Raw genomic sequence first — 16,199 nt, 5'->3', positions numbered from 1 at the left:
GTTCTCTGTACTCTGGCCTCTTTGGGCTGTTCTGGCCCCTCTGTTCTCTGTACTCTGGCCTCTTTGGGCTGTTCTGGCCCCTCTGTTCTCTGTACTCTGGCCTCTTTGGGCTGTTCTGGCCCCTACTGGCCTCTCTGTTCTCTGTACTCTGGCCTCTTTGGGCTGTTCTGGCCCCTACTGGCCTCTCTGTTCTCTGTACTCGTCCACCCCCCCTTTCCTTTCCTTCCTCAGCTCCTCTTAGTGTGAACTCAGCAGATGACAGCACAGTGCAGGAAGCAGTCTCTCTTAGCTCAGTGTCCTGTTATCAGGATCAGTTTAACCTGACGATATGTTACTCTGCATGACGCCGTAGCACAACATGATCCCAGATATCTAAGACTTAGATGGCAGTGTCAGTTCAAGCAGGATAACGGTAGACAGTTGCTGAACAATCCAATATGTTTTTAACATTCCTTCGTAGTGAAGTATAAACGGTAATGTGGACTTGTTTTACAGTGCCAGGTGTTCAGCGGACAAATGAGACTGGTCGTTATTTACCCGTCTGTACGCGTCATTGACATCTTTTATAGTTACACCATCGTTGTTCTGTTCATTTCCCATGTCAGTTTTATGTTTGATTTCACCTTTGTTTAACCAGGTAGGCTAGTTGAGAACACCTTTGTTTTTAACCAGGTAGGCCAGTTGAGAACACCTGTATTTAACCAGGTAGGCTAGTTGAGAACACCTTTGTTTTTAACCAGGTAGGCTAGTTGAGAACACCTTTGTTTTTAACCAGGTAGGCTAGTTGAGAACACCTTTGTTTAACCAGGTAGGCTAGTTGAGAACACCTTTGTTTAACCAGGTAGACCAGATCACCTTTATTTAACCAGGTAGGCTAGTTGAGAACACGTTCTCATTTACAACTGCGACCCTGACCAAGATAAAACAAAGCAGTTCGACACAAACAACAACACAGAGTTACGCATGGAGTAAACAATAACACAAACAAGTCAATGACACAGTAGAGAAAAGAGAGTCTATGTACAGTGTGGTTGGGAACACCTTTATTTGTTGAGAAAGACCTTTATTTAACCAGTGCAAAAGGCATGAGGAGGTGGGCAATAAATAGGCCATAGGAGCGAATAATTACAATTCAGCAGATTAACACTGGAGTGATAGATGAGCAGATGAACATGTGCAAGTAGAGATACTGGTGTGCAAAAGGCATGAGGAGGTGGGCAATAAATAGGCCATAGGAGCGAATAATTACAATTTAGCAGATTAACACTGGAGTGATAAATGAGCAGATGAACATGTGCAAGTAGAGATACTGGTGTGCAAAAGAGCAGAACAGTAAATAAAAACAGTATGGGGATGAGGTAGGTAGATTGGGTGGGCTATTTACAGATGGACTATCAGAATCATAAAACACGGGACGAGATGTTAACTGTCCATTGTGCCAATAGATGGTCTGCGCTCACATGAGAGATGGACTATGTACAGCTGCAGCGATCGGTTAGCTGCTCAGATAGTTGATGTTTGAAATTGGTGAGGGAAATAAGTCTCCAACTTCAGCGATTTTTGCAATTCGTTCCAGTCACTGGCAGCAGAGAACTGGAAGGAAAGGCGGCCAAATGAGGTGTCTACCTCTGCCTGACAACAGAGAGAAGCAGGACAACAGAACCCTGTTTCCCGTGTCAGTCCTCTACTCTGCCTGACAACAGAACTCTGTTTCCCGTGTCAGTCCTCTACTCTGCCTGACAACAGAACTCTGTTTCCCGTGTCAGTCCTCTACTCTGCCTGACAACAGAACCCTGTTTCCCGTGTCAGTCCTCTACTCTGCCTGACAACAGAACCCTGTTTCCCGTGTCAGTCCTCTACTCTGCCTGACAACAGAACCCTGTTTCCCGTGTCAGTCCTCTACTCTGCCTGACAACAGAACCCTGTTTCCCGTGTCAGTCCTCTACTCTGCCTGACAACAGAGAGAAGCAGGACAACAGAACCCTGTTTCCCGTGTCAGTCCTCTACTCTGCCTGACAACAGAGAGAAGCAGGACAACAGAACCCTGTTTCCCGTGTCAGTCCTCTACTCTGCCTGACAACAGAGAGAAGCAGGACAACAGAACCCTGTTTCCCGTGTCAGTCCTCTACTCTGCCTGACAACAGAGAGAAGCAGGACAACAGAACCCTGTTTCCCGTGTCAGTCCTCTACTCTGCCTGACAACAGAACTCTGTTTCCCGTGTCAGTCCTCTAAACTGCCTGACAACAGAACTCTGTTTCCCGTGTCAGTCCTCTACTCTGCCTGACAACAGAACCCTGTTTCCCGTGTCAGTCCTCTACTCTGCCTGACAACAGAACCCTGTTTCCCATGTCAGTCCTCTACTCTGCCTGACAACAGAGAGAAGCAGGACAACAGAACTCTGTTTCCCATGTCAGTCCTCTACTCTGCCTGACAACAGAACTCTGTTTCCCGTGTCAGTCCTCTACTCTGCCTGACAACAGAACCCTGTTTCCCATGTCAGTCCTCTACTCTGCCTGACAACAGAACTCTGTTTCCCGTGTCAGTCCTCTACTCTGCCTGACAACAGAACCCTGTTTCCCATGTCAGTCCTCTACTCTGCCTGACAACAGAACTCTGCTTCCCGTGTCAGTCCTCTACTCTGCCTGACAACAGAACCCTGTTTCCCGTGTCAGTCCTCTACTCTGCCTGACAACAGAACTCTGACCCCTTAGAGGAAAAAAACAGGAAGTGTCCATGTTCCGTTCTGGAAAACCCCACCGGTCGTCGTCCTGAGTTAAATGGATGCTGATTGTGTTGTTTGGTGTCTGGGGACGTGACTCTCTTTCAGAAGCCAAGCAAGGAGTCTCTGTTAAAGGATCTACTGATGATATGGAAGTTGCATCCTCATGTTTTAGATATGGGTCGTAGGGAGGATGTTACTGTGATGTATTGATACGGGTCGTAGGGAGGATGTTATCATAAAGTACTGATACGGGTCGTAGGGAGGATGTTATCATATAGTATTGATACGGGTCATAGGGAGGATGTTATCATAAAGTACTGATACGGGTCGTAGGGAGGATGTTACCATAAAGTACTGATACGGGTTGTAGGTAGGATGTTACTGTGATGTATTGATACGGGTCGTAGGGAGGATGTTATCATATAGTATTGATACGGGTCGTGGGGAGGATGTTATAAAGTATTGATACAGGTCGTAGGGAGGATGTTATCATATAGTATTGATATGGGTCGTAGGGAGGATGTTACCATATAGTACTGATACGGGTCGTAGGGAGGATGTTACCATATAGTATTGATACGGGTCGTAGGGAGGATGTTACCATAAAGTACTGATACGGGTCGTAGGGAGGATGTTACCATAAAGTATTGATACGGGTCGTAGGGAGGATGTTATCATATAGTATTGATATGGGTCGTAGGGAGGATGTTACCATATAGTACTGATACGGGTCGTAGGGAGGATGTTACCATATAGTACTGATGCGGGTCGTAGGGAGGATGTTACCATAAAGTACTGATACGGGTCGTAGGGAGGATGTTACCATAAAGTACTGATACGGGTCGTAGGGAGGATGTTACCATAAAGTATTGATACGGGTCATAGGGAGGATGTTATAAAGTACTGATACGGGTCGTAGGGAGGATATCATATTGTATTAATGCGTGTCGTAGGGAGGATGTTACTGTGATGTATTGATACGGGTCGTAGGGAGGATGTTACTGTGATGTATTGATACGGGTCGTAGGGAGGATGTTACTGTGATGTATTGATACGGGTCGTAGGGAGGATGTTACCATGAAGTATTGAACACTGATAGGCTACTAGATACTGTCTGATCTGTGTAAATCATATTCCTGAACACTGATAGGCTACTAGATACTGTCTGATCTGTGTAAATCACATTCCTGAACACTGATAGGCTACTAGATACTGTCTGATCTGTGTAAATCACATTCCTGAACACTGATAGGCCACTAGATACTGCCTGATCTGTGGTGTTGAGTGTTGTTGTTTATGGGTTGTTGGTATCCATGGTAACAGCAGTGAATGGTGGTAGTACGCCAGGCATGGTTTACTGCTATGACCACAACTGACTGTTGACGTGTGTGTGTCACAATATTTGCTATGCAAACACACACACACACACACACACGGATCCCCTGCGGTGTGTAACCACAGCCACGGCTCATAATCTTCTGACAGTTGTTTAGATGGCTGGTTTCTCTCTCTGAAAGGAGATAGACATAGAGAGACAGAGCATATCTGTCAGTCTGAACTTGATCTACTGCAGAGTCTGAATCTGGGCTTTACAGTCTTGAGGCTCCACGTCTCAAGGTTTCAGAGTAGAAGTGCTGATTTATGATCAGTTCTGCCTTTTGAGGTCCCAAATGAACCAGATTGCATGGACATGGAGGACCTGTAGATCAGTGTACAGATAACCCTTTACTAAACACTACAGTAGACCTATCTAAACAACCCCACTGCTCTAAGGGGGGGGGTACCCCTTTACTAAACACTACTGTAGACCTATCTAAACAACCCCACTGCTCTAAGGGGGTGGTACCCCTTTACTAAACACTACAGTAGACCTATCTAAACAACCCCACTGCTCTAAGGGGGGGGGGTAACCCCTTTACTAAACACTACAGTAGACCTATCTAAACAACCCCACTGCTCTAAGGGGGTAATCCCTTTACTAAACACTACAGTAGACCTATCTAAACAACCCCACTGCTCTAAGGGGGGTAACCCCTTTACTAAACACTACAGTAGACCTATCTAAACAACCCCACTGCTCTAAGGGGGTAACCCCTTTACTAAACACTACAGTAGACCTATCTAAACAACCCCACTGCTCTAAGGGGGGATGTAACCCCTCTAGACCTATCTAAACAACCCCACTGCTCTAAGGGGGGCTAACCCCTTTACTAAACACTACAGTAGACCTATCTAAACAACCCCACTGCTCTAAGGGGGTAACCCCTACAGTAGACCTATCTAAACAACCCCACTGCTCTAAGGGGGTGGTACCCCTTTACTAAACACTACAGTAGACCTATCTAAACAACCCCACTGCTCTAAGGGGGGGTAACCCCTTTACTAGACACTACAGTAGACCTATCTAAACAACCCCACTGCTCTAAGGGGGTAACCCCTTTACTAGACACTACAGTAGACCTATCTAAACAACCCCACTGCTCTAAGGGGGGGTAACCCCTTTACTAGACACTACAGTAGACCTATCTAAACAACCCCACTGCTCTAAGGGGGGGTAACCCCTTTACTAAACACTACAGTAGACCTATCTAAACAACCCCACTGCTCTAAGGGGGGTGTAACCCCTTTACTAAACACTACAGTAGACCTATCTAAACAACCCCACTGCTCTAAGGGGGTGGTACCCCTTTACCAAGCACTACAGTAGACCTATCTAAACAACCCCACTGCTCTAAGGGGGTAACCCCTTTACTAAACACTACAGTAGACCTATCTAAACAACCCCACTGCTCTAAGGGGGTAATCCCTTTACTAGACACTACAGTAGACCTATCTAAACAACCCCACTGCTTTAAGGGTAACCCCTTTACTAAACACTACAGTAGACCTATCTAAACAACCCCACTGCTCTAAGGGGGGTAACCCTTTACTAAACACTACAGTAGACCTATCTAAACAACCCCACTGCTCTAAGGGGGTAATCCCTTTACTAAACACTACAGTAGACCTATCTAAACAACCTCACTGCTCTAAGGGGGGTAACCCCTTTACTAAACACTACAGTAGACCTATCTAAACAACCCCACTGCTTTAAGGGGGGTAACCCCTTTACTAAACACTACAGTAGACCTATCTAAACAACCCCACTGCTCTAAGGGGGGTAACCCTTTACTAAACACTACAGTAGACCTATCTAAACAACCCCACTGCTCTAAGGGGGGGTAACCCCTTTACTAAACACTACAGTAGACCTATCTAAACAACCCCACTGCTCTAAGGGGGGGAACCCCTACAGTAGACCTATCTAAACAACCCCACTGCTCTAAGGGGGGTAACCCCTTTACTAAACACTACAGTAGACCTATCTAAACAACCCCACTGCTCTAAGGGGGGTAACCCCACTACAGTAGACCTATCTAAACAACCCCACTGCTCTAAGGGGGTGGTACCCCTTTACTAAACACTACAGTAGACCTATCTAAACAACCCCACTGCTCTAAGGGGGTAACCCTTTACTAGACACTACAGTAGACCTATCTAAACAACCCCACTGCTCTAAGGGGGTAACCCCTTTACTAAACACTACAGTAGACCTATCTAAACAACCCCACTGCTCTAAGGGGGGTAACCCCTTTACTAAACACTACAGTAGACCTATCTAAACAACCCCACTGCTCTAAGGGGGGGGTAACCCCTTTACTAAACACTACAGTAGACCTATCTAAACAACCCCACTGCTCTAAGGGGGTGGTACTTTACCAAGCACTACAGTAGACCTATCTAAACAACCCCACTGCTCTAAGGGGGGGGGGTAACCCCTTTACTAAACACTACAGTAGACCTATCTAAACAACCCCACTGCTCTAAGGGGGTAATCCCTTTACTAGACACTACAGTAGACCTATCTAAACAACCCCACTGCTTTAAGGGGGGTTAACCCCTTTACTAAACACTACAGTAGACCTATCTAAACAACCCCACTGCTCTAAGGGGGATGTATAACCCTTTACTAAACACTACAGTAGACCTATCTAAACAACCCCACTGCTCTAAGGGGGTAATCCCTTTACTAGACACTACAGTAGACCTATCTAAACAACCTCACTGCTCTAAGGGGGTAACCCCTTTACTAAACACTACAGTAGACCTATCTAAACAACCCCACTGCTTTAAGGGGGGTTAACCCCTTTACTAAACACTACAGTAGACCTATCTAAACAACCCCACTGCTCTAAGGGGGTAATCCCTTTACTAAACACTACAGTAGACCTATCTAAACAACCTCACTGCTCTAAGGGGGGTAACCCTTTACTAAACACTACAGTAGACCTATCTAAACAACCCCACTGCTTTAAGGGGGGTTAACCCCTTTACTAAACACTACAGTAGACCTATCTAAACAACCCCACTGCTCTAAGGGGGTAATCCCTTTACTAAACACTACAGTAGACCTATCTAAACAACCCCACTGCTCTAAGGGGGGTAATCCCTTTACTAAACACTACAGTAGACCTATCTAAACAACCTCACTGCTCTAAGGGGGGTAACCCCTTTGCTAAATACTACAGTAGACCTATCTAAACAACCCCACTGCTCTAAGGGGGGGAGACAATGCGTCTTGTAGGTTATTTGTAGTGGTGTCGTGTGGAACGTCTCCCCGGTCGTGTGGGATGTTATTGTTAACCTCATCACTTTGATCTCTTTCAGAGAAGCTGTACAACTCTCATGGACCTGAGCTCCGGAGGTCCCTGTTCTCCCTCAAGCAGCTCTTTGAGGTAAAGACCAGTATATTATCTCTGGTAAAGACCAGTATATTATCTCTGGTAAAGGCCAGTATATTATCTCTGGTAAAGGCCAGTATATTATCTCTGGTAAAGGCCAGTATATTATCTCTGGTAAAGGCCAGTATATTATCTCTGGTAAAGGCCAGTATATTATCTCTGGTAAAGGCCAGTATATTATCTCTGGTAAAGGCCAGTATATTATCTCTGGTAAAGGCCAGTATATTATCTCTGGTAAAGGCCAGTATATTATCTCTGGTAAAGGCCAGTATATTATCTCTGGTAAAGGCCAGTATATTATCTCTGGTAAAGGCCAGTATATTATCTCTGGTAAAGGCCAGTATATTATCTCTGGTAAAGGCCAGTATATTATCTCTGGTAAAGGCCAGTATATTATCTCTGGTAAAGGCCAGTATATTATCTCTGGTAAAGGCCAGTATATTATCTCTGGTAAAGGCCAGTATATGATCTCTGGTAAAGGCCAGTATATGATCTCTGGTAAAGGCCAGTATATGATCTCTGGTAAAGGCCAGTATATGATCTCTGGTAAAGGCCAGTATATGATCTCTGGTAAAGGCCAGTATATGATCTCTGGTAAAGGCCAGTATATGATCTCTGGTAAAGGCCAGTATATGATCTCTGGTTAGGACCAATAAAATGGTCAAAATTTGGCAAAGCATTTATCTTTTTGTTCTAATTACAAATTGTTATGTTTGGGCCAAATCCAATACTAGACATTACTGAGTCCCACCCACCGTTTATTAGACCTGTGCTGATTCTCTCCATATCACATCCACCATCCTCCCTCTTCCTCTCTCTGTGAGCTGGTGCCAACAGGGTCAGTGGAAACGGCTCTACTCTGTGTCTGATAGGACTGGAACAGAGGAACCTGGAAGAATGGAGACTGGGGGGTGGGGAGAGAGCGAGGGGAGACAGGGTCATGTGTCCTGCTCTGGTCCAATGGAAACGTCCTCAAACAGGGTCATGTGTCCTGCTCTGGTCCAATGGAAACGTCCTCAAACAGGGTCATGTGTCCTGCTCTGGTCCAATGGAAACGTCCTCAAACAGGGACATGTGTCCTGCTCTGGTCCAATGGAAACGTCCTCAAACAGGGACATGTGTCCTGCTCTGGTCCAATGGAAACGTCCTCAAACAGGGACATGTGTCCTGCTCTGGTCCAATGGAAACGTCCTCAAACAGGGACCTACCTGACTACTTCTTATCAGTGCTTGACTTGGACTGAAACAGGTTACCCGGTACTCATTTCTGGGTGCTGGTACCGTTTTTATATTTAGGGACAGGAAATAGTTTTTGAGCTAATATTCTATATCAGAGGGAACAGGAGCTCCAGCTGTAGAACATGTTTGAGGTGCCGGTACTCGGCTCCGGTGAGCTCCTGCCAAAGGTCAAGCACCGCTTCTTATCACCTTGATCAAATGGTCTCCAGCTGTGTCTGTCCCGAGCTCACTGGGCAGGGACACTCTGAGGGACCAGGATAGTTGATACAATGTTGCAAGTTTACTGGTGAGACCTTCAGGCTGGAGACATTTTTAGTTCATAGTTGGTACAATGTTGCTGGTGAGACCTTCAGGTTGGAGTCATTTTTAGTTAATAGTTGGTACAATGTTGCTGGTGAGACCTTCAGGTTGGAGTCATTTTTAGTTAATAGTTGGTACAATGTTGCTGGTGAGACCTTCAGGTTGGAGTCATTTTTAGTTAATAGTTGGTACAATGTTGCTGGTGAGACCTTCAGGTTGGAGTCATTTTTAGTTAATAGTTGGTACAATGTTGCTGGTGAGACCTTCAGGTTGGAGTCATTTTTAGTTAATAGTTGGTACAATGTTGCTGGTGAGACCTTCAGGCTGGAGTCATTTTTAGTTAATAGTTGGTACAATGTTGCTGGTGAGACCTTCAGGTTGGAGTCATTTTTAGTTAATAGTTGGTACAATGTTGCTAGTTCGTTGCAGAAAGGCCATGTGTGTGTTTTATTTTTATCAGGATATTTTCTACCTGCAGGATGCAATATTTTAATCTGTTGGCTGTTTTTACATAGTTGCCAATGGCAACAGAAGTTACTTTTTAGGTTTGTCATTTACATTTTACATGACAATGTTTTTGAGATACTTTTGTATATATAGTGCATTTGTATTTTATATATATATACAAAAGTATGTGGACACCCCTTTAATTTAGTGGCTACAGTCACACCCGTTGCTGACAGGTGTATAAAATCGAGCACACAGCCCATGCAATCTCCATAGACAAACATTGGCAGTAGAATGACCCATACTGAAGAGCTCAGTGACTTTCAACGTGGCACCGTCATAGGATGTCACCTTTCCAACAAGTCAGTTCGTCAAATTTCTGCCCCGGTCAACTGTAAGTGCTGTTATTGTGAAGTGGAAACATCTAGAAGCAGCTCAGCCACGAAGTGTTAGGCCACACAAGCGGGGCGGCTGAGTGCTGAAGCACGTAAAGAATCATCTGTCCTCGGTTGCAACACACTACTCTAGTGTGCGGGGAACATTAACTGTCTGTTTGGGGTCTAAACTGCGTCTAAGCAGGGTTTCTATGGTATCCTCTCTGTTAACAATCTGCTGTGTGGTTGCGGTGTGTTGTAGGACGATAAAGACCTGGTGCCAGAGTTTGTGAATTCAGAAGGCTTGACGTGTTTCATCAAGGTTGGAACGGAGGCAGACCACAACTATCAGAACTACATTCTCCGAGGTGAGTACGATCTCAACAATCATTTTCATTTAACCTTTTATTTAACTAGGCAAGTCAGTTAAGAACAGATTCTTATTTACAATGACGGACTAGGAACAGTGGGTTAACTGCCTGTTCAGGGGCAGAACGACAGATTTTTACCTTGTCAGCTCAGGGATTCGATCCAGCAACCTTTTGGTTACTAGTCCAACGCTCTAACCACTAGACTACCTGCCTGCCCCACTCATCTAACAGACTCCCCTACCTTATATATCACTTTAATAGTTTTCTCATACGTACATATTTCAGAACAAATTTGCAATGAATGTTACACAGTAAATAAATACCTCGATACTTTTACAATTATTAGTGTTACCGATCCAACAAGATACTGAGGATACTGAACGTTAGGGCTTTAGTATCGCGATACTGAACGTCAGGGCTTTAGTATCATGATACTGAACGTCAGGGCTTTAGTATCGTGATACTGAACGTCAGGGCTTTAGTATCGTGATACTGAACGTCAGGGCTTTAGTATCGTGATACTGAACGTCAGGGCTTTAGTATCGTGATACTGAACGTCAGGGCTTTAGTATCGTGATACTGAACGTCAGGGCTTTAGTATCGTGATACTGAACGTCAGGGCTTTAGTATCGTGATACTGAACGTCAGGGCTTTAGTATCGCGATACTGAAAGTTAGGGCTTTGGTATCGCGATACTGAAAGTTAGGGCTTTGGTATCGCGATACTGAAAGTTAGGGCTTTGGTATCGCGATACTGAAAGTTAGGGCTTTGGTATCGCGATACTGAAAGTTAGGGCTTTGGTATCGCGATACTGAAAGTTAGGGCTTTAGTATCGCGACACTGAAAGTTAGGGCTTTAGTATCGCGATACTGAACGTCAGGGCTTTAGTATCGCGATACTGAACGTCAGGGCTTTAGTATCGTGACACTGAGGACGCTGAACGTCAGGGCTTTAGTGTCTTTGTGTAGCAGCTCCTAATCTGATCTTTGTGTTGCAGCTCCTAATCTGATCTTTGTGTTGCAGCCCTCAGTCAGATCATGCTGTTTGTAGATGGGATGAACGGTGTGATCGACCACAATGACACTGTTCAGTGGCTCTACACTCTCAGTGGCAGTCTGGTGGGTATTACATACAGTAGAGACCTGACCGCAGTGTACACACACACACAGAGAGAGTCTACTGTCCGTAATGTCAGAGAGAGAGAGAGTCTACTGTCCGTAATGTCAGAGAGAGAGAGAGAGTCTACTGTCAGTAATGTCAGAGAGAGAGAGAGTCTACTGTCCGTAATTTCAGAGAGAGAGAGTCTACTGTCCGTAATTTCAGAGAGAGAGAGTCTACTGTCCGTAATGTCAGAGAGAGAGAGTCTACTGTCCGTAATGTCAGAGAGAGAGAGAGAGTCTACTGTCAGTAATGTCAGAGAGAGAGAGTCTACTGTCCGTAATGTCAGAGAGAGAGAGTCTACTGTCCGTAATGTCAGAGAGAGAGAGTCTACTGTCCGTAATGTCAGAGAGAGAGAGTCTACTGTCCGTAATGTCAGAGAGAGAGAGTCTACTGTCCGTAATGTCAGAGAGAGAGAGTCTACTGTCAGTAATGTCAGAGAGAGAGAGTCTACTGTCCGTAATGTCAGAGAGAGAGAGTCTACTGTCCGTAATGTCAGAGAGAGAGAGTCTACTGTCCGTAATGTCAGAGAGAGAGAGTCTACTGTCCGTAATGTCAGAGAGAGAGAGTCTACTGTCCGTAATGTCAGAGAGAGAGAGTCTACTGTCCGTAATGTCAGAGAGAGAGAGTCTACTGTCCGTAATGTCAGAGAGAGAGTCTACTGTCCGTAATGTCAGAGAGAGAGTCTACTCTCCGTAATGTCAGAGAGAGAGAGTCTACTGTCTGTAATGTCAGAGAGAGAGAGAGAGAATGTCAGAGAGAGAGTCTACTGTCCGTAATGTCAGAGAGAGAGAGAGAGAGAGAGAGTACTGTCCGTAATGTCAGAGAGAGAGTCTACTGTCCGTAATGTCAGAGAGAGAGAGAGAGAGAATGAGAGAGAGAGAGTCTACTGTCTGTAATGTGAGAGAGAGAGAGTCTACTGTCCGTAATGTCAGAGAGAGAGTCTACTGTCCGTAATGTCAGAGAGAGAGTCTACTGTCCGTAATGTCAGAGAGAGAGTCTACTGTCCGTAATGTGAGAGAGAGAGTCTACTGTCCGTAATGTCAGAGAGAGAGAGAGAGTCTACTGTCTGTAATGTGAGAGAGAGTCTACTGTCCGTAATGTCAGAGAGAGAGTCTACTGTCCGTAATGTCAGAGAGAGAGTCTACTCTCCGTAGTGTCAGAGAGAGAGAGTCTACTCTCCGTAATGTCAGAGAGAGAGTCTACTGTCCGTAATGTGAGAGAGAGTCTACTGTCCGTAATGTCAGAGAGAGAGAGTCTACTGTCCGTAATGTCAGAGAGAGAGAGTCTACTGTCCGTAATGTCAGAGAGAGAGTCTACTGTCCGTAATGTCAGAGAGAGAGTCTACTGTCCGTAATGTCAGAGAGAGAGTCTACTGTCCGTAATGTCAGAGAGAGAGTCTACTGTCCGTAATGTGAGAGAGAGTCTACTGTCCGTAATGTCAGAGAGAGAGAGAGTCTACTGTCCGTAATGTCAGAGAGAGAGTCTACTGTCCGTAATGTGAGAGAGAGTCTACTGTCCGTAATGTGAGAGAGAGAGTCTACTGTCCGTAATGTCAGAGAGAGAGAGTCTACTGTCCGTAATGTCAGAGAGAGAGTCTACTGTCCGTAATGTCAGAGAGAGAGAGTCTACTGTCCGTAATGTCAGAGAGAGAGAGTCTACTGTCCGTAATGTCAGAGAGAGAGAGTCTACTGTCCGTAATGTCAGAGAGAGAGAGTCTACTGTCCGTAATGTCAGAGAGAGAGAGTCTACTGTCCGTAATGTGAGAGAGAGAGTCTACTGTCCGTAATGTGAGAGAGAGTCTACTGTCCGTAATGTCAGAGAGAGAGTCTACTCTCCGTAATGTCAGAGAGAGAGAGTCTACTCTCCGTAATGTCAGAGAGAGAGAGAGTCTACTGTCCGTAATGTCAGAGAGAGAGAGAGAGTCTACTGTCCGGACAGTAGACTCTCTCTCACATTACGGACAGTAGACTCTCTCTCTGACATTACGGACAGTAGACTCTCTCTCTGACATTACGGACAGTAGAGAGTCTCTCTCCACATTCAGACAGTAGACTCTACTCTCCATTACGGACAGTAGACTCTCTCTCACATTACGGACAATAGACTCTCTCTCACATTACGGACAGTAGACTCTCTCTCTGACATTACGGACAGTAGACTCTCTCTCTGACATTACGGACAGTAGACTCTCTCTCTCTGACATTACGGACAGTAGACTCTCTCTCTCTGACATTACGGACAGTAGACTCTCTCTGTCAGAGAGAGAGAGTCTACTGTCCGTAATGTCAGAGAGTCTACTGTCCGTAATGTCAGAGAGTCTACTGTCCGTAATGTCAGAGAGTCTACTGTCCGTAATGTCAGAGAGTCTACTGTCCGTAATGTCAGAGAGTCTACTGTCCGTAATGTCAGAGAGTCTACTGTCCGTAATGTCAGAGAGTCTACTGTCCGTAATGTCAGAGAGTCTACTGTCCGTAATGTCAGAGAGTCTACTGTCCGTAATGTCAGAGAGTCTACTGTCCGTAATGTCAGAGAGTCTACTGTCCGTAATGTCAGAGAGTCTACTGTCCGTAATGTCAGAGAGTCTACTGTCCGTAATGTCAGAGAGTCTACTGTCCGTAATGTCAGAGAGTCTACTGTCCGTAATGTCAGAGAGTCTACTGTCCGTAATGTCAGAGAGTCTACTGTCCGTAATGTCAGAGAGTCTACTGTCCGTAATGTCAGAGAGTCTACTGTCCGTAATGTCAGAGAGTCTACTGTCCGTAATGTCAGAGAGTCTACTGTCCGTAATGTCAGAGAGTCTACTGTCCGTAATGTCAGAGAGTCTACTGTCCGTAATGTCAGAGAGTCTACTGTCCGTAATGTCAGAGAGTCTACTGTCCGTAATGTCAGAGAGTCTACTGTCCGTAATGTCAGAGAGTCTACTGTCCGTAATGTCAGAGAGTCTACTGTCCGTAATGTCAGAGAGTCTACTGTCCGTAATGTCAGAGAGTCTACTGTCCGTAATGTCAGAGAGTCTACTGTCCGTAATGTCAGAGAGTCTACTGTCCGTAATGTCAGAGAGTCTACTGTCCGTAATGTCAGAGAGTCTACTGTCCGTAATGTCAGAGAGTCTACTGTCCGTAATGTCAGAGAGAGAGAGTCTACTGTCCGTAATGTCAGAGAGAGAGAGTCTACTGTCCGTAATGTCAGAGAGAGAGAGTCTACTGTCCGTAATGTCAGAGAGAGAGAGTCTACTGTCCGTAATGTCAGAGAGAGAGAGAGAGAGTCTACTGTCCGTAATGTCAGAGAGAGAGAGAGTCTACTGTCCGTAATGTCAGAGAGTCCACTGTCCGTAATGTCAGAGAGTCTACTGTCCGTAATGTCAGAGAGAGTCAGAGAGAGTCTACTGTCCGTAATGTCAGAGAGAGAGTCTACTGTCCGTAATGTCAGAGAGAGAGTCTACTGTCCGTAATGTCAGAGAGAGAGTCTACTGTCCGTAATGTCAGAGAGAGAGTCTACTGTCCGTAATGTCAGAGAGAGAGTCTACTGTCCGTAATGTCAGAGAGAGAGAGTCTACTGTCCGTAATGTCAGAGAGAGAGAGAGAGTCTACTGTCCGTAATGTCAGAGAGAGAGAGAGTCTACTGTCCGTAATGTCAGAGAGAGAGTGAGTCTACTGTCCGTAATGTCAGAGAGAGAGTCTACTGTCCGTAATGTCAGAGAGAGTCAGTCAGTACAATAATGTTTTTAATACCACTAATTACTGGGTAGCTACTCTGCTGACAAACAGATCAATAAATAACGACCTTGTCCACTATTGGCGAGGAGACAAATGGAACGGGTTTCGCCCCCCTCCAAAACATGCCCCCCAACACCTGCCCCCTCCAAAACATGCCCCACCCCCATGATGTCTGTAAGAGACTTAAACACTAGTGTCTCTCGCTCAATAAATGTTTGTAAATCAATCCCCTTGCAGCTGCTACAGCTCTGATTTCAGATCTCCTTTTTAAACAGGGAAGTGAGAACAGCCAATGAGATGTGACAGATAGGACAGGGTGTGAAACTAGAATATGGTGAGAAGCTCTTGTTACGTAAGACTGTGTTAGAATGAAGACTGTTACTGTAGTGATGGAGACGAGGTTCAAGACACTGTAGTGATGGAGACGAGGTTCAAGACACTGTACTGTAGAGACGAGGTTCAAGACACTGTACTGTAGAGACGAGGTTCAAGACACTGTACTGTAGAGACGAGGTTCAAGACACTGTACTGTAGAGAAGAGGTTCAAGACACTGTACTGTAGTGACGAGGTTCAAGACACTGTACTGTAGTGAAGAGGTTCAAGACACTGTACTGTAGTGACGAGGTTCAAGACACTGTAGTGATGGAGACGAGGTTCAAGACACTGTACTGTAGTGATGAGGTTCAAGACACTGTACTGTAGTGAAGAGGTTCAAGACACTGTACTGTAGTGAAGAGGTTCAAGACACTGTACTGTAGTGAAGAGGTTCAAGACACTGTACTGTAGTGAAGAGGTTCAAGACACTGTACTGTAGTGAAGAGGTTCAAGACACTGTGTAGTGACGAGGTTCAAGACACTATACTGTAGTGACGAGGTTCAAGACACTATACTGTAGTGAAGAGGTTCAAGACACTGTACTGTAGTGACGAGGTTCAAGACACTGTACTGTAGTGAAGAGGTTCAAGACACTATACTGTAGTGAAGAGGTTCAAGACACTGTACTGTAGTGAAGAGGTTCAAGACACTGTACTGTAGTGACGAGGTTCAAGACACTGTACTGTAGTGATGGAGACGAGGTTCAAGACAC

The 16,199-nt window shown here is 45.3% G+C and overlaps 1 protein-coding gene across 7 annotated transcripts in view; it reads left to right on the top strand.

Annotated features, from left to right (window-relative positions):
* fhod1 (formin homology 2 domain containing 1) overlaps positions 1-16,199 on the top strand; it is a gene marked incomplete at its 5' end in the record, with an annotated part of 154,715 nt that overhangs the window by 59,007 nt on the left and 79,509 nt on the right. For all 7 annotated transcript variants that reach the window (XM_042317004.1, XM_042317003.1, XM_042317002.1 and 4 more), the window contains 3 exon segments: positions 7,431-7,498; positions 10,126-10,231; positions 11,258-11,352. In XM_042317004.1, coding sequence (XP_042172938.1) covers positions 7,431-7,498; positions 10,126-10,231; positions 11,258-11,352 — 269 coding nt within the window.

This window comes from Oncorhynchus tshawytscha, unplaced genomic scaffold (assembly GCF_018296145.1).
Source record: "Oncorhynchus tshawytscha isolate Ot180627B unplaced genomic scaffold, Otsh_v2.0 Un_contig_881_pilon_pilon, whole genome shotgun sequence".
NCBI classification, from domain to species: domain Eukaryota; kingdom Metazoa; phylum Chordata; class Actinopteri; order Salmoniformes; family Salmonidae; genus Oncorhynchus; species Oncorhynchus tshawytscha.
The sequence above is the reverse complement of the archived record's forward strand: the minus strand, read 5'-3'. Positions and strand labels throughout refer to the sequence as shown.